Source organism: Bubalus kerabau, chromosome 19, assembly GCF_029407905.1.
Source record: "Bubalus kerabau isolate K-KA32 ecotype Philippines breed swamp buffalo chromosome 19, PCC_UOA_SB_1v2, whole genome shotgun sequence".
In the NCBI taxonomy this organism is placed as follows: Eukaryota; Metazoa; Chordata; class Mammalia; order Artiodactyla; family Bovidae; genus Bubalus; species Bubalus kerabau.
Genome location: NC_073642.1, coordinates 58851419 through 58875164, shown reverse-complemented (window position 1 = coordinate 58875164; position 23746 = coordinate 58851419). Strand labels below are relative to the sequence as shown.

The following is a 23746-nucleotide window of genomic DNA, read 5'->3' as shown; positions in this document are numbered from 1 at the left end:
TCACCTGCCCACGAGACCTTCCCTGTTGCGTCCAGCTCTCCTCCACCGCAGTTGACATGAATGAACCTGTAGTACTATCACTGTCTCTGGAGCTGAGAGTTCACTTATGGTCACACTTCATCTCTCTTGACTATAAGCAAGTGGACAGTATAAAAATTTCTGATGTAGCTCTACATTCCTCCTAGTACAGCAAGTGCCCAGTAATGCTTTGTTCAATAGAAACTCTCATTTCCAAAACTATCATTTCAGACAAGGGCATTCCTATATAAGCAATTACATTCTAATGCAAGAGACCCGGGTTGGATCCCTGGGTCGAGAAGATCCCAATTTTGCAAGTTAGTGAAAACATGAACTGTTAACCACCTCTAGAAAAAAAAAGAAAGAGCCTCAAGAGAAGTTAGTTGGAATTCTAGGCTGAACACTAAAAGGGAGGCAGGAATGCAAGAGAGCTTTACTTATGATACCCAGTATTAAGTACATTCTCTTGTTGATATAAATTCAGACCAAGAGATCTTAAGATTTCTCTTTAGGTTGGAGTAGAATTGCAAGTATCCATGTCCCTTTAGGGATTAGATTGGCTCTTCAGACCGATTTGTGAATCTTCTTCAGGAAGATCCTTTGGTCTGGAAACCCATGGGCTTACATCACACTGTAGCGGGCTTGAATGCCCAGGTCAGCTCCCTGACAAGACTGGTGTCCTCGCGTCCCCTAAGACAGGAATACCCGTAGACGAACTCATTGAGAGGTAGCTTTAGTGGAAAGAAAAGCAGATCAAGTCTCCTGGACTCAAGTCTCTAACTAATTATTTACATGTGACCTTGAGCAAATTAGGCAAGCAGAATTACTTAGCCCTTCAAGACCTCAGTTTTCCTGTCTGTATATAAAGTGGAAAAAATACTTAATGCATATGCAGAATTGTTGTGAAATTGAAATTAGATAATTTGCATTAAAAACAGTCTTTATAAAGAGGTACGCTACATATATAAACGTTCTTGCTGTTTTTATTATTAACATTATATACCTACTATTATTTAATTACTCATTCCAGGGGATGAGAACAAGATATAATTAAGTTTCCCATGGGGTTGATACCATTTCAGTATTGTCCAATTATGTAACTGCTGCATTATATTCAATTACTATTCAAAAGGTGTTCTGAATCACCAAAAACAAAGAATTCCCGATCCTCAAAGCATCAGTGAAAAAACAGCTTATATATAATTTGTAATTATACCAACTTCGGATTAGCAGGTGAAATTGTGTATTTCATCAGTTAGGATTAAATGAAGGTGCTGAGCTCCTTCCTGCTAGCACTACCATACGTGTCTTGCAAGACAGATCAAGACATGCAGGCTTGAGATCCAGATCTGTCATCAACAAGTTTGTGAAACTTGTTCCTTTCTGGAAGCCTCAGTTTCCTCTTCTGGAAAATGAGAATGTTAACATATCTCTAATGTTTCAGCTATGACAGTCTATGAATTTTACTTATATGCACAGAGGTCTTTGAGATAAATATATATATACTTATGACTGACTCATGTTACTGTACAGCAAAAAACAATACAAATTTGTAAAGCAATTATCCTCCAATTAAAAATAAAATAAAAAAAAATTATTAACTCATAAAAAAAGTCAACAGAATAATACAACTCTTTGGTAGCCTTGCAGAGTTTCCCCTCTTATACAAGCATGTTTCTGTTGCAAAATTTGCTCTGGACAATATATAAAGGCTAAGATTAGAGAGTCATAAACTGTATATCCAGTGCCAAAAGTTTCGACCTAAACATCAACTAAAATTAAGTCTTGCTGCATAATCGAAGGACATCTGCCTTATTTCGGGCCTAATCAATAAGAGGTCTTGCACAGAGGCGCTCATTACTTGTTCCAAACAAAAGTATGTTCCTTAAACAGCAAGGTCTTTGGTTTCTATTTAATTACTATCTTAAACCACCCTGTACAATCTTATGATTATCCTGGCGTGTTTTTGCTTCCAGGGTAAAACACTTGTTCAGTAAATAATAATGCAAAAATGAAAAACTAGTTTCAAATTGCCTTAAAAGCTGAGCCATCTGTTTCCAAATCTAAGCAAGTTTTGCTTATGGTGGTGTCACCTCTCTAGAAGCCTCAGCTTTTCATTTAATTTAAACAATGCTGTCATCTGCCCTTTTTCCATCTGATCACTTTTGGTGGGACAATTAGACACCTAAAAGCTTAACTTCAAGATACATATGTATATGCTTTTCCAAAGACATGTGAGAGGACTCCTATGATAGGATTGTTTGCATGCATGCATGCTAAGTCACTTCAGTCGTGTCTGACTCTGTGCGACCCTATGGACAGCAGCCCCCAGGCTCCTCTGTCCATGGGATTCTCTAGGCAAGAACACTGGAGTGGGTTGCCATTTCCTTCTCCAGATAGGATTGTTTAAATGGGTAATAATAAAGACTAGCTTTTCAACTAAGCCTTAAGATGAAAAGATATGGTGAGATAAAGATAATTTATGAAATTCCATAAGAACCAATCTCAAAAAGACTTAACTGAAGAGGAAATGAGTGATTTTCATATTTTTAATGACACACAGGGTCAGAAATTCTTATTTTTATTCTTTAAATAAAAAAAAACCAAAAACCTCAGCACAGTTGAGGCCTGAGTGGTGCTCAAAACAAAGTAGAGAGAGGGGGACTTCCCTGGTGGTCCAGTGATTAAGAATTTGCCTTCCAATGCAGGGGATGAGGGTTCGATCCATGGTCAGGGAAGAAAGATCCCACATGATATGGGGCAATTGAGCCAGAGCGCCTCAGCTAAAGAGCCTGTGCGCTCTAAAGCCCGTGCTCCACAACGAACAGCCCATGCACTGCAATGAAGACCCACCACAGCCCAAAACAAAACAAAAAAACAAAGTAGAGGGAGTCTGAGATGTGTCTGCTGTCCCTTTTATCTCATGAGTTTTAAAAAAGAAAATACACTTTGACGAACATCTGCCATTTGCATTCCTAATATTAGGGGCTCTCTCTCTTCTCCTCCTCTCCCACCCCTCACTGGTTCTCTTTCTAGCAGATTATTTTTTTAATAAATTTATTTATTTATTTTCTGGCTGCAATGGGTCTTCATTGCTAGGCAAGGGCTTTCTCTAGTTGCAGTGAGCAGGGGCCACTCTTCACTGTGACGGGCAGGCTTCTCGTCGTGGTGGCTCCTCGTGCTGCGTTAGCCCCGGCTCTAGAATGCACGGGCTTCAGGAGCTGCAGCACGCAGGCTGAGCTACCCCGCCACATGTGGGATCTCTCCAGACCAGAGATCAAACCCATGTCCCCTGCACTGGCAGGTGGTTTCTTAACCACTAGACCAGGGAAGTCCCTTTAGAACACATTCTTGAATGTCTTCTTACTTGAAATTTTCCTTCTGAGAGTATCGGTACCATTCTGAAAAGTTTATTTTAAAACTATTCTTAGATGAAAAACCAGACATTATATAGCATGATACATAGGTGGCAGTTAACCAGGTTTGTTTTGGACAAACAGGCAGGTACTCAGAATCTCCACAATTTTCCCAACAAGCACAGCATTAAGTGTGTAGATAACATTCGGTCTGTAGTAGCTTTGCCAGCATCCCTTCAACCCTAAAGATACTTTATGATAAACTATCTATCAAAATGTCAAAGGATAGTTAGTTACCCTCTACCAAGCTGAATATGATCCTCTAAAGAATGGAAATCCTCCTTTCTCTGAGAGATAGAAATGCATGTGAGAGTTGCAAAGAATCAGAAATGGCTAAGGGGATGAGTGAATGATGGTGGCTTAAATGTATAACCTTTTAAAATGTAAATGAAATGTTTTTCCTAGAGCCGATATATATGAAAGTAATATTTCTATGTGTAAAAACACATACAAATATAAGTGCTATGCATCATTCTATTCATATTGGCTCTCGGGGGAAAAAGTGCACACCCCTTGGGTAACAGGATGCTTCTTACTGGACCATAAGTTAACAGGATTAAAAGTCATCTGCCAATTTGAAAATTGAAAGAATTGCCATGTCAGGGACTCACACACTTGAGCATCTGGGATGAAACCCTTGGAGCTTTCCAATCATAATTACATCGATCAGGTCCAGTTAGAGACACCTCATTTTTTACCTTGTCCACCTGTGATAGATACTTGCATACGGCCCTTCAACGTCAGAAGTACCCACCTGGCGTCTGTTCAGGTGTCCCACCGAGAGCTGGAGCAGACTGCTCATGCCTGGTCAACCTCACAGCTTAAAAATCAACAACAACTCTATTTAAATAAGCATTAAAAACAACTTGAGCCTAGAAAACATACTCAGCACTAACTGCATTGGATAGCAGGAGCAAGTTGTGCTTTCTTATTTGTAATTAACATCACAGACAAGAGGTTTACGTCCTAAAAGTTTTGTGGTTTTCTTTGAATCTAAAGAACATCCTTCAATGTGACTTCAATTCTTATCCTTCAAAAATCGTCATGTGAATCAATGAACAAGAAATATCAAGAAAGAAACTTTAGGTCCCAAATTGATTAGTTAAATAAAAGAGCTGGGAAATTCATATAGAAATTGTAATTTATTTAAGTACTGCTTTCTAGGATCTGATGCAGTTTCACCTGGTCCTGATACTGCTAGAGGTTATTCTTAAATGGCCATCTCTTATTATCTTTGCTCCCTGAAAAGCTGAGTTATTGATTGCTTAAAGGGCTTTCAATGACTCTTCCAAAGTTCAAAATACCACATTTCCATAGCTTGTCATAAAATAGAGAAAATGCAATAAACAAAATAAAATCATATTTATGATTTAAAATGGTTATGTCACATAAAGCTGTCTTCTAAGAAATGCCAATGAAAAAGCAAACATTTCAGCTTCTGACAGGATAAAAAAATATGTTTTATGGTGCTATTAACTTCATGACAGTTATTTAAAAATTAAATCATTTCATAAATGTTACATTTAATGCACTCATTCACTAATATGATGACAGTTATGATTTTTAATTATTTGTCATTCGTGAGCCATTGCTAATCGTTACAGTTGATCTAGTTATTTGATAATTTTTTGTCTTCTTTAAAACTGCTATATAAAGGAAGACCTTTGGAAAACAATAATATATGGCTTTTTTTTTTTAGATGGCAATGATGTTTATTTTTATTTATAAATTATCTAGTGAAGTTGGGCAGAAATTCAACTTCTCAGCCTGATTTTTTTCTTTTTTTGAAAACACCATTGTTATTGGTTTTCTGGGAGTCTGCTGGCTGCCTTTGTCATGCATTCCAAATTTCCACTCTCCCCTCTTAGTTGCCCTGGGTCTTGTCAGAGTTTCATCCAGGAAGCTCTTAGGTTACCATACTAGTGGTGGAAACCTTCATATTCTAGGACTCAGGAACAAATGCTTCTTCTGCATTTCCTGCCATGCATCAGTGGATTTGCTGCCTTCTATGTCTCAAAACAATCCACTGCTGGATCAGGGCTTTGCTTCACCAGCAGCCAGGAAAAGCCATCCAGGGCACTGATACACCTGGGGGGACCCTCTAGGGAACGTGAAGGTCAATGCAACTGAAGGAGCTCAGTTTGCTAAGTACATTACTCTCTGAACATTCAACAAGACAGGTCAGCCTCAGAAAGACATCAAACAGATTTAAAGGGAGGATGAAAGAAGATACTCAACGGATTTTGGAGGTTAGGGTCTCGGGGAGGGAGAGCGCCCTCTTGGATTCCGCGGGTCCTTTCACGCTGTCTCGGAGGGAACGCACGCTTTTCTGGCGGTTCCTTGCAAAACGAGCCCTCTTGATCTTCCACAACGCGGCATCACTGAGGTTAGCGACATTGGTCCTCACAGCAGTGATAGCTTTGCAAAAGGAATTAGAGGCGATCATTTTCCTTAACTAGCTAAGTTATATACAACTATTCTGAAACAATCCATTCCTGTATATTTTCAATATTAAAAATCATTTCCATGGATACACTTCTCATTCATCTGTCTCCCTCTATAAGATTTATATTTAAAAAAATGTAACTATTACCTGTTTCAACTATCACTTATCATTTTTCTGTTTAAATTGTAAGGTTAAATTATCTAATTTTGTTATCACTGGATAAATAGTCGAGTGACCAAAGACTTTCCTCCATCTATTTAGAGCTGCAGGTAACTAATTACTAAGCAAGGAAGTGTAAATTTACAAAGTACAAATAAATCTCATGAAGTTGCTCACAAACATAAACAGATGATTGAATAATATTTAAGGGACACAGAGTCACAAATGGTTCTCATTGGTCCTCAAATAAATGAGAATTTTGATGTTGAAGTGCCAGAAAATAGTTAACCTGCAGACTACAACAGTAGATATTCGATAAACATTTGATGAACTGAGTACATGAAGTCAAGGTAGTTTCCATAATGGGAAATGAAACTACATGCAGAGAATCCAGCTTATCCAGGAAGCACAGGAATAGGAACTGACTTTTAAAGCAAGTTCTTTGTTTTGCTTACTTGTAGGAAAAGGAAATTCTTTGTTACAATCCAAATGTAGCTGAGCTTCCAAAGAAAGCGTTTCAAATCTGTTGACAAAGAACTCCCAACTCAAAGCAGGAATATCTTGCTTGAGAAAATGTAAGAGTAAAAGCTTGCTCAATATTGTGGGTCGATCTTTAACCACAGTATCAAACTGGAAGTCAAGACAAAGACACAGACCCTGGAGAAAGGTTAAAAAAACGTCAGATGTACATACACTAAGCAAAGTGAAATAAGGCAGCCTCCTCAATACACACTTATAACGGAGAATGATTCAGTTGAAATCTTCTTGGATTGGGTTTTTGGTAGGGGAAAAATGTGGAAGAGAAGTTTCATCTAATCATTGAATATCTCTTGAATTTTGACTCAGAAATCTGAGCTACATGTATATTACTGATTTTTCTGATACATTGTATAATGACCACTTACTCCGAATACTCAATACTATAAACGACTTTCACCGTCTACTGTCTATGCGTATTCTAAAATGTAGTTTTGGAAGTATGATTCTCTTAGTAGACACTACAGGCATTAAAAAAAATTGGTTTGAGGATATATGGATTAAGTGGTTATTATACAATGTATCAGGAAAAATTAATATACATGTAGCTCAAATTTCTAAATCAAAATTTAAGGAATATTCAATGATTAGGAGAAACTGCTCTCCCACACTTTTTTTCCTACCAAAAGGAAGATGCACTTCCACTTACTAGCCATGTAACTCTGAAAAAGTTACTTAACCTTTCTAACTCTCAACTTCTCTATCTGTAAATTTGGAACACACAAGAGGTTATTGTGAGGATTAAATGAGGTAATACATGATGGAACACTTATAATACATTGCCCTGGAAATACAATACATGTTTCACAAATTCTGGTTCTTCCCATTATTGTTACTTTTAATAATAACAATATGCTAATGTGGAAAAACAGCAGAACAGGACTTTGGAGGGTCTAAACTTGGTTCTCCCCTGAATTCACTCTGTGTTCTTTGAAAAGCCACATTATCTCTCTAAGACTTCATTTCTTCAAGTATAAAATAAAGGTACCAAACAGGATAAACAATTCTCTCCAAGTTTCACATTTCATGTCTTTCTGACGTTAATTTGTGGCATTTTGTTTCAGCAGCATATTTACCTTCTCTTATTTTGCTCTGATCTATATTATCGTTCATCTGATTTCTCTTAGCATCTAGCTTTAATGACAAGAACTTCCCACCCTGGGGCTTCCCAGGCAGTTCAGGTGGTAAAGAGTCTCCCTGCAATGCAGGACACCTGGGTTCGATCCCTGGACCAGGAAGACCCCTGGATAAGGAAATGGCAACCCACTCCAGTATTCTTGTCTGGAAAATCCCATGGACAGAGGAGCCTAGCAATCTGCAGTTCATGGGGTTACAAAAAGTCAGACATGACTGAGCGACTAACACTTTCACTTTTCACTTCTTCCCACTCTGGAGTCAGTTGAATGGTAGAAAATATACCAACCTAGCTTAAAAGTCTGCCACATACAAAAAATTATACAATACTGCATCTGGCAGAAATGATAGCAGCATGGGGACAAAAACTGAAAAGAAAGAATCAACAAAGAAAACAAGAGGTCTGTTAATATGTTGTGGTTCTAGGATGTTGTTCCCAATTAAAAAATTTCCAGTGTCAAAACTGGAAGCTGAGATTAGTAAAGACTTCCTTAGACACATGTTCTTTGAGAATTTGGAGAGGGACATGCAGGAAAACAGCACTGAAACTTTTAATACTACAGAATGTGGAAAAATATACAGTGCACAGAATGTTAGCACACAAAATGTGAAATGTTAAGTTGCAAAGCCTCATGACAATCAAGAAGTCTACAGTTATGACCCAGGACAGTGACCTCAGGTTCATTCCCTGGATTCAATGGCCATGATAATGACTAGTCTATCTTTCAGTTATCACAGGGGTTTATAAGAGTCAAAGGGAAAAATGCAGGATATCACTTAAGAAAGGATAATGTGCTATACAAGGATGGAATAAAGTAGTTATTATGAAGTTGTATTGATATTAAATTGAGAAGTAAAGTTGTCACCAATGAGTAAATATCTCTCAAAGTCCTTCTCCGAGCAGAAAAAAAAATTTCTGGTGTTATCAGCAGCAGCGGCATTTTGTGTATGTTATGTGACAAATGACTCAGTGAGTTGGTACAGAAGAGCAGAGTGCTATATGTGGAGCAGACAATGCCCATCACAGGGCAGGAACATCACCTGCAGTGCTGGCCTCTTTATGGTGTCAAGCAGGAGACCGGCCCTTGTAGCCACAGCTGGGTTGACGTCCTCCACAGCTGTCAGGAAGCAGCAGAAGGCGTGTGCCAGGGAGTATTTCAGTAGGTGGTTTTTGGTCACTGAGTGAATATCCAGAAATCTACAAATTACAGCCACTTTTTCCACTGCAATATCAAAGGCACACAACAACAAAAAATGACATTTATTTAGACAGTCTGAGAAATGAATCCACAGAGGATAAAGTTAGTTCGGGGTGCCCTCACACGGATCTTAAACACCAAGAGGAAATTTCAATGCCACCCTTCTTGAGTGTTCTGTTTTATCTGTGTGGCAGAGAGTATTACTACTCAGTGCAGTAGTTTTCTGCCAGGCAGCCTTGATTTAGTTCTGGGTGTTTTTTCTTTAATGCTCTCTACTTTTGTTGAACTTCCAATCATATTTCAAACTCTTCAAAATGCCTCTATGTTCATTTCCTTGTCCATTCTACAGAGATTCTGCAGGCATGTTCTACAGAGGCTCTGCAGACCACACAGGGAGGCGGGACGTGGCCACCAGGGCTAGCTCTAGGTTCTTAGCATGTCATGAAGTGATATGACAACCACTTCCTGGGGCTACAGAAGCCACATATTTCTTCCATGAAATAGATGCACCCTTACTTGATAGCGTTCTAATTATTTTGCAAATCTATGTTGAATTATTCCAGCCACTCTTTAAACATAGCTTTATAAAAGTTATAGTAGCTAGTAAAGCAATATAGTTCCATGCAAAGACATTTCAGGTCTTTATTTAAGCTGTTCCAGCAGCCTAGAGAGAATATTCCTTCTATTCTTTTCCACTTTTTGACACTCTATCATCCTTAAAGAGTTTGCTGCTGAAATTCTACTGTTCTGTAAAGTCACTCTGACTTTCTAGAATGTCCTTTGCATCCCATGAACACCTGCAAAATTACAACTCACTTACCTATGGCATTTGTGTGTTCATATATAGCTATATGACATATTTCTTGTTGTGATCTTGAATTATATTTGTACCTTTATAGTTTCTTAACCTCTTACATGTTTATATTTCATCACATCAATTAAATTAGGAGCCTCTTAAGAGCAGGAATATGTTCACATACTATTTTTGTTACTCCCATAGTACTTAGTACATATAGTACTTATTCAATAAATTCATAAATTCATTTATTTTATATATATATATGTATATATAAAACTAAGATCATTCTACATTTTTTATATAAAATATACCTATAAATATTTTATATATAAAAAGCAGAGACATTACTTTGTGGACAAAGGTCCACATAGCCAAAGCTATGGTTTTTCCTGTAGTCATGTACAGATGTGAGAGTTGGACCATAAAGAACGCTGAGCGCCAAAGAATTGATGCTTTTGAATTGTGGTGTTGGAGAAAACTCTTGAGAGTCCCTTGGACTGCAAGGAGAACAAACCAGTCCATCCTAAAGGAAATCAGTCTTGAATATTCATTGGAAGGACTGATGCTGAAGCTGAAGCTCCAATACTTTGGCCAACTGATGCAAAGAGCCAACTCATTAGAAAAGACTCTAATACTGGGAAAGCTTGAAGGCAGGAGGAGAAGGGGATGACAGAGGATGAGATGGTTGGATAGCATCACCGACTCAATGGACATGAGTTTGAGTAGGCTCTGGGAGTTGGTGATGGACAGGGAAGCCTGGCGTACTACAGTCCATGGGCTTGCAAAGAGTCAGACATAACTGAGCAACTGAAGAGCTCATTCTAAGACAAAAGAGATCATTCTAAGTACTTGGGGGAGATGGAAGTAAATGGGAAAATGAACTGTTTCGGACTGAATGTTTGTGTCCCCTCCAAAAATTGATATGTTGGAGTCTTAATTCCCAATATAATGGCATTTGGAGGTGGGACCTTGGGAGGTAATTAGGTTTAGATGACATCATGAGGGTAGGCTCCCTTTATGGGATTGGTGAACTTATAATAAAAAGAAGGGAGACCAGAGTTCTCTCTCTCTCCACTATGTAAAGATATAACAAGAAGGCAGTCATCTACAAGAGAAGAACAGAACCCTCACAAAGGAACCCAATAATCTGGAGCCTTGATCTTGAACTTCCCAGCCTCCAGAATGATGAGAAATAAATTTCTGTTGTTTAAGCCACCCAGTCTATGGTATTCTGTTATGGTTTCTCAAGTAGACTAATTATGTGAATGATTCTCAGATCTTGACTTCAAAGTCAAGTCAACTAAAAGAGATAACACAAGTACAATTATAATAGAAATGTAATGTAAAAGCCTGGAACTGCCATTAACGAAGTAGAAATAAAATGCTACGGGAGATTAGAGGATAAAGAAATGACTTTCCACTGAACGAATAGAGAAAGTGAAACTCAATGGGGGCATTTGAAGACTCATGAAATGGAGGTGGCATTTGAATGGGACCTGGAATGGAAGAAAGATTCATTAGAAAAGACCCTGATGTTGGGAAAGATTGAAGGCAGGAAGAAAAGAGGATGACAGAGGACGAGATAGATGGTTGGATGGCATCACCGACTCGATGGACACAAGTTTGAGCAAGCTTCAGGAATTGGCAATGCACAGAGAAGCCTGGCATGCTGCAGTCCATCAGGTCACAAAGAGTCAGACGCAACTGAGTGACTGAACTGAACTGAACTTGAATGGAAGAGGACTTCAGATGGAGAGCACAGAATGGTCAACACATGGATGAAGAAAAGCAATGGAGAAATAGCAATGGTATATGTAGAAAGAAAAGCGAGAAATAAGGCTGCAAACACTTGCAGTTAGACCATGGGAATCTTTGAATGTCTGTTTGAAGACTCTGAAATTTATTCTCTAGGCATCTAAAGACCTATTAAAATTTTTTGAGTAGAAAAGCAATATAATCAGATATTAATCTGCTTTATTTGTATTCAAATGTCTATAAAATGTTGTCAATACCATGCAGTCTTTTGCTAGAAAGTTTTACTCTAATTTCATACAACATCATGTGCTGTCACATAAATAAGCCAGCCCTGGGATTCATGGGACATTAAAAGCAAGAACTCCTTGAGGTGATCAGATGTTAGGGAACTAAACTCAAGGTATAGTAATTAACTCACCTGATGGAACTTCCATTTCTCTGCAAAATTTCTGAGACACTAAAATATACTGCAGATGGTGACTGCAGCCATGAAATTAAAAGATGCTTACTCCTTGGAAGAAAAGTTATGACCAACCTAGATAGCATATTCAAAAGCAGAGACATTACTTTGCCAACAAAGGTCCATCTAGTCAAGGCTATGGTTTTTCCAGTGGTCATGTATGGATGTGAGAGTTGGACTGTGAAGAAAGCTGAGTGCCAAAGAATTGATGCTTTTGAACTGTGGTGTTGGAGAAGACTCTTGAAAGTCCCTTGGACTGCAAGGAGATCCAACCAGTCCATTCTGAAGGAGATCAGCCCTGGGATTTCTTTGGAAGGAATGATACTAAAGCTGAAACTCCAGTACTTTGGCCACCTCATGCGAAGAGTTGACTCATTGGAAAAGACTCTGATGCTGGGAGGAATTGGGGGCAGGAGGAGAAGGGGATGACAGAGGATGAGATGGCTGGATGGCATCACTGACTCGATGGATGTGCGTCTGAGTGAACTCCGGGAGGTGGTGATGGACAGGGAGGCCTGGCGTGCTGCGATTCATGGGGTCGCAAAGAGTCAGACACGACTGAGCGACTGAACTGAACTGAACTGAAAATATACCGAACCATTCTGATCAGGCACACTGTGGTGTGCCAACCCTGCTTGCTACCCCTTGAGAGTGGGAGTACCAGCAGATTAGAGTGACAGTGAGGCCAGCAGATATAAGACTAAGACACACCCAGGTTCGTTCCATACCCTGTTCCTCTAGGAGCCTGCCATTCTAAGCACTAGGAATTACAAGCACCCCTGCAGACTTGGTCCCTGATGTTTCAATGGCAAGAGTACAACAGCAGAGCTTCTCAAACTTCACTGAATTACCTGGAAAGAACTTGTTAGAAATATAGATTTCTGGCCTCACCTCCTAAAATTCTGATGCAATAGGTCTAGAATGAGGCCCAGTAATCTGCATTTTAAGTGAACATTACCAGGTATTCCATTGCAAGTAACCTATTAGGCTGACTACCATTCACACCAGGACCCCTTTGAGGGTAAACAGGGGTACAATTAATAAGCACTTCTGGACAACAGGCATACACTGGGACTATCTTAGACAAACCTAGACAGGGTCAACCTACCTAAGGACCATCCTGAAAAATTCTGTTATCAAGGAAGCTCAATTAAATAGAGCCAACAAAGAACATTAGCAAGCAGGACAACACCTTCTAAAAAGAAGGAAGGAAAAGGAAGGGCCAGAAAGAGATATCATGACTGGACATCTGGTTTACCTGGTGAACCAGAGAGAATTTTTAAGCTAATACAGAGGTACCTGCTTCAAACCTCATCTTCCAGTCTTTGCTGTTGAAATTGCCGTTTATGATTGTCCAAAAGATGTCAGCACCATGAGGAAGTGACAAAGCGTGAAGAAGGAGAGGAACTGCCAACGAAGACAGCTGGGAGAATTCAGATTTGACGACTCTCCACAAGCTGGGGAATCAAGAAAAAGCAAAGTGGTTACAGTTACAACAAACTTTCTAGAAATAAATCTTATTATCTTAATTTATGGGAAGTGTCGTTAACAGATGGCTGGTAGGGATGCTCTGATACACTCTTTTTCTATGCTCTTTTTCTATGTTAATTCTTTTTAAATGTTTGGCTGCATTCTGTAACATGTAGGACCTTAGTTCCCCAACCAGGGATCGAACCTTCAACCCCTGCATTCGGTGGAGCCTTAATCACTGAACTGCCAGGGAAGCCCTTTCCTATGTTAATTTTTTTTAAAGAAATTACTTTTATATAAGAACACAGAAAAACACTACCAGTTAACATTGCATGTTAACATAAAGTTTTAAACTGTATATTATAAATCCAGGTACATAAATGGACAATAACTGTTAAATAATAACTGATATCAGCTATGCTAAGATGATGAGGTGATAAGTGATTTTTGAAAATGCTCTTATAGTGAACATCTGGAGAATTTTATTGGTTTTGTTTGCCTAGCATCCTTTTATTCTTATCCTAGCAGACAACTCTCTTCCTATTAAGAACAGCCTCTGCACCAGCCGGCAGGTTATTAATCAAGTTCCCCCATCTTCTCTATCCCAAGAGTGAACACAAAGCCCAGACTGATCAGAATACCTCAATGTAATGAATAGAGTCATTAGTCTAGGGGTGGGCATGTGACCAAGCACGGGAATGCTGGCATCCTTTTCCAGGCTTTGGTATGTACTCTGAAATCTCAAGAATGAAGTGAGATGTGGCTCTAGAGCTGCTGGCCACCCTGTCCCACCTCACAGGGGCAGCCTGCTGAAAGCCAGCACAGAGGGAACAAGGCTAAGCAATGTGCAGGGAGGGAGAGAGGGGTGGGGGAAGAGAGAGGGAAAACAAACAGAAAGGGGGAGGCATCCCTGGTAACATCTTAGGAATACTTGCCATTCCTAAAATCAGACCAATACTGCTCAAAAACACACCTTAGTAAGTTAAAGCAAAGTCCCTAACAATACATGCCAGAATAATTCTGATTGCATATTTTTTGTAATAATATTTTCAAATTTTTTATTCAGTTATCTAAAGTATGACTTTTGTTTGTTTTCACTTTGGTTTATTCTGTTTTGTTTCCTCTTTGGCTCTAAAGTTAATACCAGAATCAAAATGACATTTGACTTCCAAGCAAGACCATAAACTTTTTTGCCACTCAGTTTGTAGTCATTTCTTAGGGCAGCCTAGGAAACCAGTATATCTCCCCCTCCATCTCAGCCGAAACCTGACATCTTGCTGGTAACACAATTTCCCCTTAACCTCCCTATGAGTCTTCACCCTAGTCTTCACTAGCTCCACACAATCCTTGGTTCCCATGGCTTCCTCCAGGCCTTCTCTTACCAACCTCTTTCTATTGAAACCCATTCCATCTACTTACAGGGCCCTGTCCCCTCTCCCTTCCCTGCTGAATGTGGTCCCTGCTAGACTTTCTCCTCATCCAAGCCTCTGCCAATGTCTCTAGTGAATCCAGCCATGGTCTCACAGGTCCACCTCTTCCTCAGTCACAGTGGCCTTTATCTTACTCTATTGGGTGAGTCACTGACCTCCCCTCAGGAAGGCTGAGAACATTCAGTTTCCACCTCTGATCCTGACTTAGGCTATTTTTCCCTCTTTTCTATACTCTTCCCCCAAATGTCAAACCTCTTTTGGCTTCGCTTGCCTCCAGTTTTAGACGGGATCCCAGAGTCAACCATTTTGATCCTCTGGAATTCCTCATCCCTCTGACCTTCCACCATAATCAAAGCACTAATCCCCACTCCTGAATAAACCCATTGCCTACTTTTATCTACTTCCAGGCCCCAGAGTACTGGTGAAAAAAATCCACAAATTCCTACATGCCTGGCCCATCACAGTTAGGTGCCAGCTCACCTCGGCAAGGCCCCAAGGCTAGTGCTTCTTTGATGATTTCTTGCTGATGCCTTACTGCTTCCCTCATGTAACCTGTTCCACACTTTTTTCCATATTCTTCAAGCTCCCAACTCAATCTTTATCACCTCCTCCTTCTCAGAAGAAGACATCAGCATGTAGTATTCTTAAGGTTCTAGTTACTTGTTATGATCCCCTTGACACTTTTCCTTTTCCTACAAATGCATCTCCTTTCAAAGGAAAAGGCATCCCTCCTCTTTCTCCCCACCCTTGTTCTTGATCTCACGTGCCTGCCTTCCAGGACTTGGCTCCACCAACTACTCCCTTTCCTCTACTCCTTTCTATGGACCATAAATGTTCCAAACTTCTTTATTCAAAACACACTTGACATCCACTTCTTTTCCCCTCTAAGTGTCTGATCATTCCCTCGTTTTTGAACAAACTTTTCAGAAGGAAGTTCTGTATTATATCTTAACATTCCCAAAGCCTTTGCAAGCTCTTTGCACACCCTCAAATGCGGATGGTCCCCAGTGATCTCTTTTCTTCATGTGCTGTGCTGTGCTTTGTCACTCAGTCACATCTGACTCTTTGTGACCCCATGGACTGTAGCCCACCAGGCTCCTCTGTCCATGGGATTCTCCAGGCAAGAATACTGGAGTGGGTTGCCATGCCCTCCTCCAGGGGATCATCGCAACCCAGAGATCGAACCCAGGTCTCCTGCATTGCAGGTGGATTCTTTACCATCTGAGCCACCAGGGAAGCCCAAGAATAGCCTGTCCCTTCTCCGGGGGATCTTCCTGACCCAGATGTCAAACCAGGGTCTCCTGCATTACAGGTGGATTCTTTATGAGCTGAGCTACCAGGGAAGCCCCTTTTGTTCATACTCATGCTATGAAAGTACAATTCTGATCCTGTTCATTGTTTCAAAATCTTCCATAGATCTCCAAACACCGTTAAGTAAGTAGTAGTAGCGTTGTCACTCAGTCATGTCCGACTCTTTGCAACCCCCTGCCAGGCTCCTCAGTCCATGGGGATTCACCAGGCAAGAATACTGGAGTGGGTTGCCATTCCCTTCTTCCCAACTCAGGGATTGAACACGGTCTCCCACACTACAGGCAGATTCTTTGAGCCACCGTGACATGTCTATATTATTATAATTAGATCAACAAATGTAAACATTGGGCTTCCCTGGTGGATCAGTGGTAAAGAATCCAGCTACCAGTGCAGGAGACACAATGCAAGAAGATCCCCTGGAGAAGGAAATGGCAACCCACTTGAGTATTCTCGCCTGGAAAATTCCATAGGCAAAGGAGCCTGGCAGGCTACAGTCCATGCAGTCACAAAAGAGTCAGACATGACTTCAAACAACAACAAAGCCTCTATTCTCAAAGGCCTTTCACTCTTGCGTCCCAACCTCCAGCCTCGCTTTCCATTCTCAGTCACTTAAGTCGTGTCCAACTCTCTGTGACCCTCTGGACTGTAGCCCTCCAGGCTCTTCTGCCCATGAGATTCTCCAGGCAGAAATACTAGAGTAGGCTGCCATTTCCTTCTCCAGGGGATCTTCTTGATCCAGGGATCCAACCTGCGTCTCCTGTACTGGCAGGTGGATTCTTTACCACTGAGCCACCTGGGAAGCCAAGTTAACCTGAACCACACTTTTGTTTTTTAATTATCTCATTTGTTTACATATTAAATGAGAATTATATTTTTTGACTTATTTCCAAGAACACTGTAACAGTTATTTTAAGGTTGTCAGGAAGAAAATAATTAGTAAATCTAGGAAAATATTTTATTATTTTTCTCAAAATGCTTCAGCAATCTCTAAAAAATAACTTTTCAGACAATATATGGAGAGATTTAGATGCTTATTAGCAGTACTACTTCAAGTAAGATGTTGAGTCTTACTCAGTTGTACTTGGTATCTATTAACTTATACCAATTGACATTTTTCTAGCATACACTGTATTCTTAAGTCATCTAACAATTAAAAGGCATAAAATAATCCTTATTTTGCCTTTTCTACTTCTACAGTATCTAGCAAATTACTATTCCTCATGTTGATATACTTAAAAAATTAGACTATATAAAAGAAATGTAAGTAGTTCCTATAGGCAAATTAGTCTGTCCTGACTAAGAGAAATAATCCAATGAATTGATAAATCTTATTCTAACACTGATTTTCACAGATGAAATCTAAAATAGAAACAGACAAAAACACTATTAGGAAGACATACCTTGCAATCAGCATATGATCCTGAATATAGGCTAAAAATTGAGGATGATCTTTTCTAGCAATGTACAAACACTCTCCATGTAGACAGAGGATCTTCAGGCAATTGAGCATGTTAAAAAGAATGTCTGGCTCTTCAAACTTAGCCATTTCCTACGCAAAGAATCACATGTTTACCGAGTTATCGCAAATGGCAATGCTACCAAATAAAATATTCAAACATCTCAAAAAATATACCTGGAAAATGGTGTATATTAGTCTCAATGTTACTGGAAGCTGCTGGTAGCAAAACTTTCTTTCAGTATCATTCTTTATTGCTAGGAAGAAATAATTACACACAAGTTAGCACAACTCTTTTCCCCATCATTCATGAATTATCAAGACCATAAAATGAAGAGAAGTAAATATAGAATATATTAAAAATATTCATGTAAAGTGTTTCTTTGCTCTCCAAGTAAGCATATATACTTTCCATAATGCAAGTGCAGGAAAGCTAGATTTAGGATCCTCAGCTTCCAACTTCCACTGTGTATTCAGATATCTTTCATTCCCTGAAGCAACCCCAGCCCAGCCCTATGCTCCTGTGAGCACCTAGTTCCACTGATACCTGGAGGGGCCTAGGGCTTGGCTAGGTTTGCCTTCCTATTTGAAAGGGAGATAGTATAGTGTTAAAATATTAATCGTTCAGTCATGTCTGACTCTTTACAACCCCATGGACGGTAGCCCGCCAGGCTCCCCTCCATGGAACTTCCCAGGCAAGAATTCTGGAGTGGATTCCCATTTCCTTCTCCAGGGGATCTTCCTAACCCAGGGATCAAACCTGGGTCTCCTGCATTGAAGGCAGATTCTTTACCATCTGAGCCACTGGGGAATGCAGGTATTAGAGAGATGTGGGCTTCCCTGGTAGCTCAGATGGTAAAGAATCTGCTTGCAGTGCAGGCAGGGTTTGATTCCTGGGTCAGGAAGATCCCCTGGAGAAGGGAATGGCTACCCATTCCAGAATTCTTCCTGCAGAATTTCATGGACAGAGGACCTGATGGGCTACACAGTCCTTGGGGTCAGAAACAGTCAGACATGACTGAGCGACTGAGCAACTAACACTTTTACTTTCTTTTTCACTTTCAAAGAGACATATGCAAGTTGTATTAACACCTAAGGATTTACCCCAGGATTCACATGTATCCTTTTCACACATGCACAGGACTTACTCCTGCAAAAAAAAAAAAAAAGGATACTTTTAAAGACTAGAGAATATTTAAGTGAGAACTATGAGATGGCAAGAATACACAGAAGAACTGTACAAAAAAGATCTTCACGACCCAGATAATCACGATGGTGTGATCACTGACCTAGAGCCAGACGTCCTGGAATGTGAAGTCAAGAGGGCCTTAGAAAGCATCACTACGAACAAAGCTAGTGGAGGTGACGGAATTCCAGTTGAGCTATTGCAAATCCTGAAAGATGATGCTGTGAAAGTGCTGCACTCAATATGCCAGCAAATTTGGAAAACTCAGCAGTGGCCACAGGACTGGAAAAGGTCAGTTTTCATTCCAATCCCAAAGAAAGGCAATGCCAAAGAATGCTCAAACCACCGCACAATTGCACTCATCTCACACGCTAGTAAAGTAATGCTCAAAATTCTCCAAGCCAGTCTTCAGCAATATGTGAACCGTGAACTTCCTGATGTTCAAGCTGGTTTTAGAAAAAGCAGAGGAACCAGAGATCAAATTGCCAACATCCGCTGGATCCTAGAAAAAGCAAGAGAGTTCCAGAAAAACATCTATTTCTGCTTTATTGACTATGCCAAAGCCTTTGACTGTGTGGATCACAATCAACTGTGGAAAATTCTGAAAGAGATGGGAATACCAGACCACCTGACCTGCCTCTTGAGAAATTTGTATGCAGGTCAGGAAGCAACAGTTAGAACTGGACATGGAACAACACACTGGTTCCAAATAGGAAAAGGAGTATGTCAAGACTGTATATTGTCACCCTGCTTATTTAACTTATATGCAGAGTACATCATGAGAAACGCTGGACTGGAAGAAGCACAAGCTGGAATCAAGATTGCCGGGAGAAATATCAATAACCTCAGATATGCAGATGACACCACCCTTATGGCAGAAAGTGAAGAGGAACTCAAAAGCCTCTTGATGAAAGTGAAAGTGGAGAGTGAAAAAGTTGGCTTAAAGCTCAACGTTCAGAAAACAAAGATCATGGCATCCGGTCCCATCCCTTCATGGGAAATAGATGGGGAAACAGTGGAAACAGTGTCAGACTTTATTTTTCTGGGCTCCAAAATCACTACAGATGATGACTGCAGCCATGAAATTAAAAGACGCTTACTCCTTGGAAGGAAAGTTATGACCAACCTAGATAGCATATTCAAAAGCAGAGACATTACTTTGCCAACAAAGGTCCGTCTAGTCAAGGCTATGGTTTTTCCAGTGGTCATGTATGGATGTGAGAGTTGGACTGTGAAGAAGGCTGAGTGCCGAAAATTGATGCTTTTGAACTGTGGTGTTGGAGAAGACTCTTGAGAGTCCCTTGGACTGCAAGGAGATCCAACCAGTCCATTCTGAAGGAGATCAGCCCTGGGATTTCTTTGGAAGGAATGATGCTAAAGCTGAAACTCCAGTACTTTGGCCACCTCATGCGAAGAGTTGACTCATTGGAAAAGACTCTGATGCTGGGAGGGATTGGGGGCAGGAGGAGAAGGGGACGACAGAGAATGAGATGGCTGGATGGCATCACTGACTCGATGGAGTGAGTCTGAGTGAACTCCGGGAGTTGGTGAGGGACAGGGAGGCCTGGCATGCTGCGATTCATGGGGTTGCAAAGAGTCGGACATGACTGAGCGACTGATCTGATCTGATCTGATCTGATTCATGGTTTTATCTTCTTGTGAAGATCTCTAAAAAGACCTTTGCCTCTATAGTTGGGGCTAGGGGGGTGGCTTGAGGAAGGTATATTGTAAGTGAGGCATGCTAGAGAAAAGAATTCACAAGTTAATTCTCAAATGTAGAAACTAGTGTAAAATGTTTTCAAATCACTATTATAAGTTTTGGCAATTCCTAGGATAGCCACTGGGAGTCAAACCATCTTTGTCTAGCATAAAAATTTTTTTTTAGTATTTTTAATGGAGGACATATCTGACTACTGTAAGAAATAGGTGCCAAGCCACAAAATAGGAAACAGGAAATATTCTAGAAAGAGGAGGAAACCACTGAACATATATCAATAGAGCGTTCCACTAATCTCTGACAGAAGAGCTCAAGAACTCCGCCTGAAGACCCACAAAGCAGAAGCAGGACCAGGGTGCTCGGCAGCAGGGAAGGCTGGTCTTGGGAAACAATTCCTCTTCCCTGAGGAGACAAGTTATAACTATGTCCTGCAAACAGCAGAGAGTAAGAGAGGAAAAACAGACCAGAAACTGTGACCAGAGCCTGAAGTAGTGTTTGGGGGAGATGAATAGAGCAAATATTTAGGTAAGTGGAGCTTACAAACAATTAAGCATAAGGGAAGTATAATTTATAAAAATCATTTGCTTGATTTTAACCATTATTCAAATGGCAATTAATTGATTTGTGTACTATGTTGGGTAAAAAAAAATCTATTTACACAGAAAGAGTACAGGTTATTAGATCATAAGTGAAATCCATCAACCTGCCAGACTTAAGACTGTACTACAAAGCTACAGTCATCAAGACAGTGTGGTACTGGCACAAAGACAGAAATATAGATCAATGGAACAAAACAGAAAGCTCAGAGATAAATCCACACACCTATGGACACCTTATCTTTGACAAAGGAGGCAAAAATATACAATGAAGAAAAGACAGTATCTTTAGCAAGTGGTGCTGGGAAAACTGGTCAACCACCTGTAAAAGAATGAAACTAGAACACTATCTAACACCACACACAAAAATAAACTCAAAATGGATTGAAGATCTAAATGTAAGACCAGAAACTATAACACTCTTAGAGGAAAACATAGGCAGAATACTCTGACATAAATCACAGCAAGATTCCTCTATGACTTACTTCCCAGAGTAATGGAAATAAAGACAAAAATAAACAAATGGGACCTAATTAAACTTAAAAGCTTTTGTACAATGAAGGAAACTATAAGCAAGGTGAAAAGGCAGCCTTCAGAATGGGAGAACAGAATAGCAAATGAAGCAACTGACAAAGAATTAATCTCCAAAATATATAAGCAGCTCCTGCAGCTCAACTGTAGAAAAACAAACAACCCAATCAAAAAATGGGCCAAAGAACTAAACAGACATTTCTCCAAAGAAGACATACAAATGGCTAACAAACACATGAAAAGATGCTCAACATCACTCATTATCAGAGAAATGCAAATCAAAATCACAATGAGGTACCATCTCATGCCGGTCAAAATGGCTGCCATCACAAAGTCTATAAACAATAAATGCTGGAGAGGGTGTGGAGAAAAAGGAACCTTCTTCCACTGTTGGTGGGAATGCAAACTAGTACAGCCACTATGGAGAACAGTGTGGAGATTCTTTTAAAAACTGGAAGTAGAAATAGAACTGCCCATACTACCTAGGAATCCCACTGCTGGGCATACACACCAAGGAAACCAGAATTGAAAGAGACACATGTACCCCAGTGTTCATCACAGCACTGTTTACAACAGTTAGGACATGGAAGCAACCTAGATGTCCATCAGCAGACAAATGGATAAGGAAGTTGTGGTACATATACACAATGGAATATTACTCAGCTATTTTAAAAAAAGAACACATTTGAGTTAGTTCTAATGAGGTGGATGAAACTGGAGCCTATTATACAGAGTGAAATAAGTCAGAAAGAGAAACATCAATACAGCATATTAATGCACATACATGGAATTTAGAAAGATGGTAACGACGACCCTATAGGCAACCCAGTACAAGAGATACAGATGTAAAGAACAGACTTTTAGCCTATGTGGAAGAAGGCAAGGGTGGGACTATATGAGAGAATAGCACTGAAACATGAATATTACCATATGTAAAATAGATGACCAGTACAAGTTTGATGCATAAAGCAGAGCACTCAAAGCTGATGCTCTGGGACACCCAGAGGGATGGCGTAGGGAGGGTTATGGGAGCAGGGTTCAGGATGGTGGGACACATGGATACCCATGGCTGATTCATGTTGATGTATGGCAAAAACCACCACAATATTTAAAGTAATTACCCTCCAATTAAAATAAATAAATTAATTAAAAAAAAAAAGACTAAATCTGCCATGTGGCTTTCAGAGAAAAAAAATAATAAGTGAAATCCATGCTTTCCTTAGGCATTAATTCCTGATAGAAACATGGCTTGGGCCTCAGCCTTGGCAAATAATTAGTAAATCTAAATAAACCCAGAGACGCAGGTTCTAGTCTCATCCCTGACACTAACTAGTTGCACAATGTTTGGGTTACCAATTTCCAGTCTCCCACCCCAGGTATACCCAGAATCAAGGGTGAGTAGGTGGAGCTCATTTCACTGTCTTTGTGTTTCAACTCCTCAGATGACCCTGATGCTCCATTACATTTTGGAATCAGGTTGAGCATAAAGTATAAATCAGGAGTGAACAACACGAGCTACATGACCACGAGCAAGATGCTCAACCATCCTGGATGTACTTTCCTCATCCACAAAGTGTGAAGGCTGACCTAGATCGGCAGGTTTCAAATCTCTTTCCATGAAATCCTTTGTTGAAACAGAATCTTACTTAGAACTCCAACATATGAAATAGCACAAGACAGAGCACCCTGGCTGAAGCAGGGTGGGAGCCTGGGTCTTCTCATCCTTTGCCCACATCTTCTCACCAACTGCCACCCAATTAAGGATGGTCAAAAGAAAACACAGAAATTTACAACCTCTAGTACACGCTGAGAACCAGTGAAGTAGGTGACCTCAGGTGTTCCCTTATCTAAGTGTCAATGGTTCTAAATAGTGTGAGTCAACATTTTGTTTGTGTGTGTGCCAGTCGTGTCTGACTCTTTGCAACCCCATGGACTGTAGCCTGCCAGGCTCCTCTGTTCCTGGGATTCTCCAAGCAAGAATACTAGGGTGGGTTACCATTTCATCCTCCAGGGGATCTTTCTGACCCAGGGATCAAGCCCACGTCTCATGCATTGGCAGGCGGATTCTCTACCACTTTAGCCACCCGGGAAGTCAATATATTCACCCTCAACTATTTATACAGTTC

The 23746-nt window shown here is 40.2% G+C and overlaps 1 protein-coding gene across 1 annotated transcript in view; it reads right to left on the bottom strand.

Annotated features, from left to right (window-relative positions):
- Positions 1–23746, bottom strand: part of UNC79 (unc-79 homolog, NALCN channel complex subunit) — a 280737-nt gene that overhangs the window by 98904 nt on the left and 158087 nt on the right. Inside the window, exons 21-27 of the mRNA XM_055555941.1 lie at positions 17768–17847; positions 17535–17683; positions 13223–13380; positions 8752–8933; positions 6495–6696; positions 5673–5852; positions 4189–4254 (exon numbers count right to left, since the gene is read on the bottom strand). Coding sequence (XP_055411916.1) covers positions 4189–4254; positions 5673–5852; positions 6495–6696; positions 8752–8933; positions 13223–13380; positions 17535–17683; positions 17768–17847 — 1017 coding nt within the window. The remainder of the gene's footprint in view (positions 1–4188; positions 4255–5672; positions 5853–6494; positions 6697–8751; positions 8934–13222; positions 13381–17534; positions 17684–17767; positions 17848–23746) is intronic.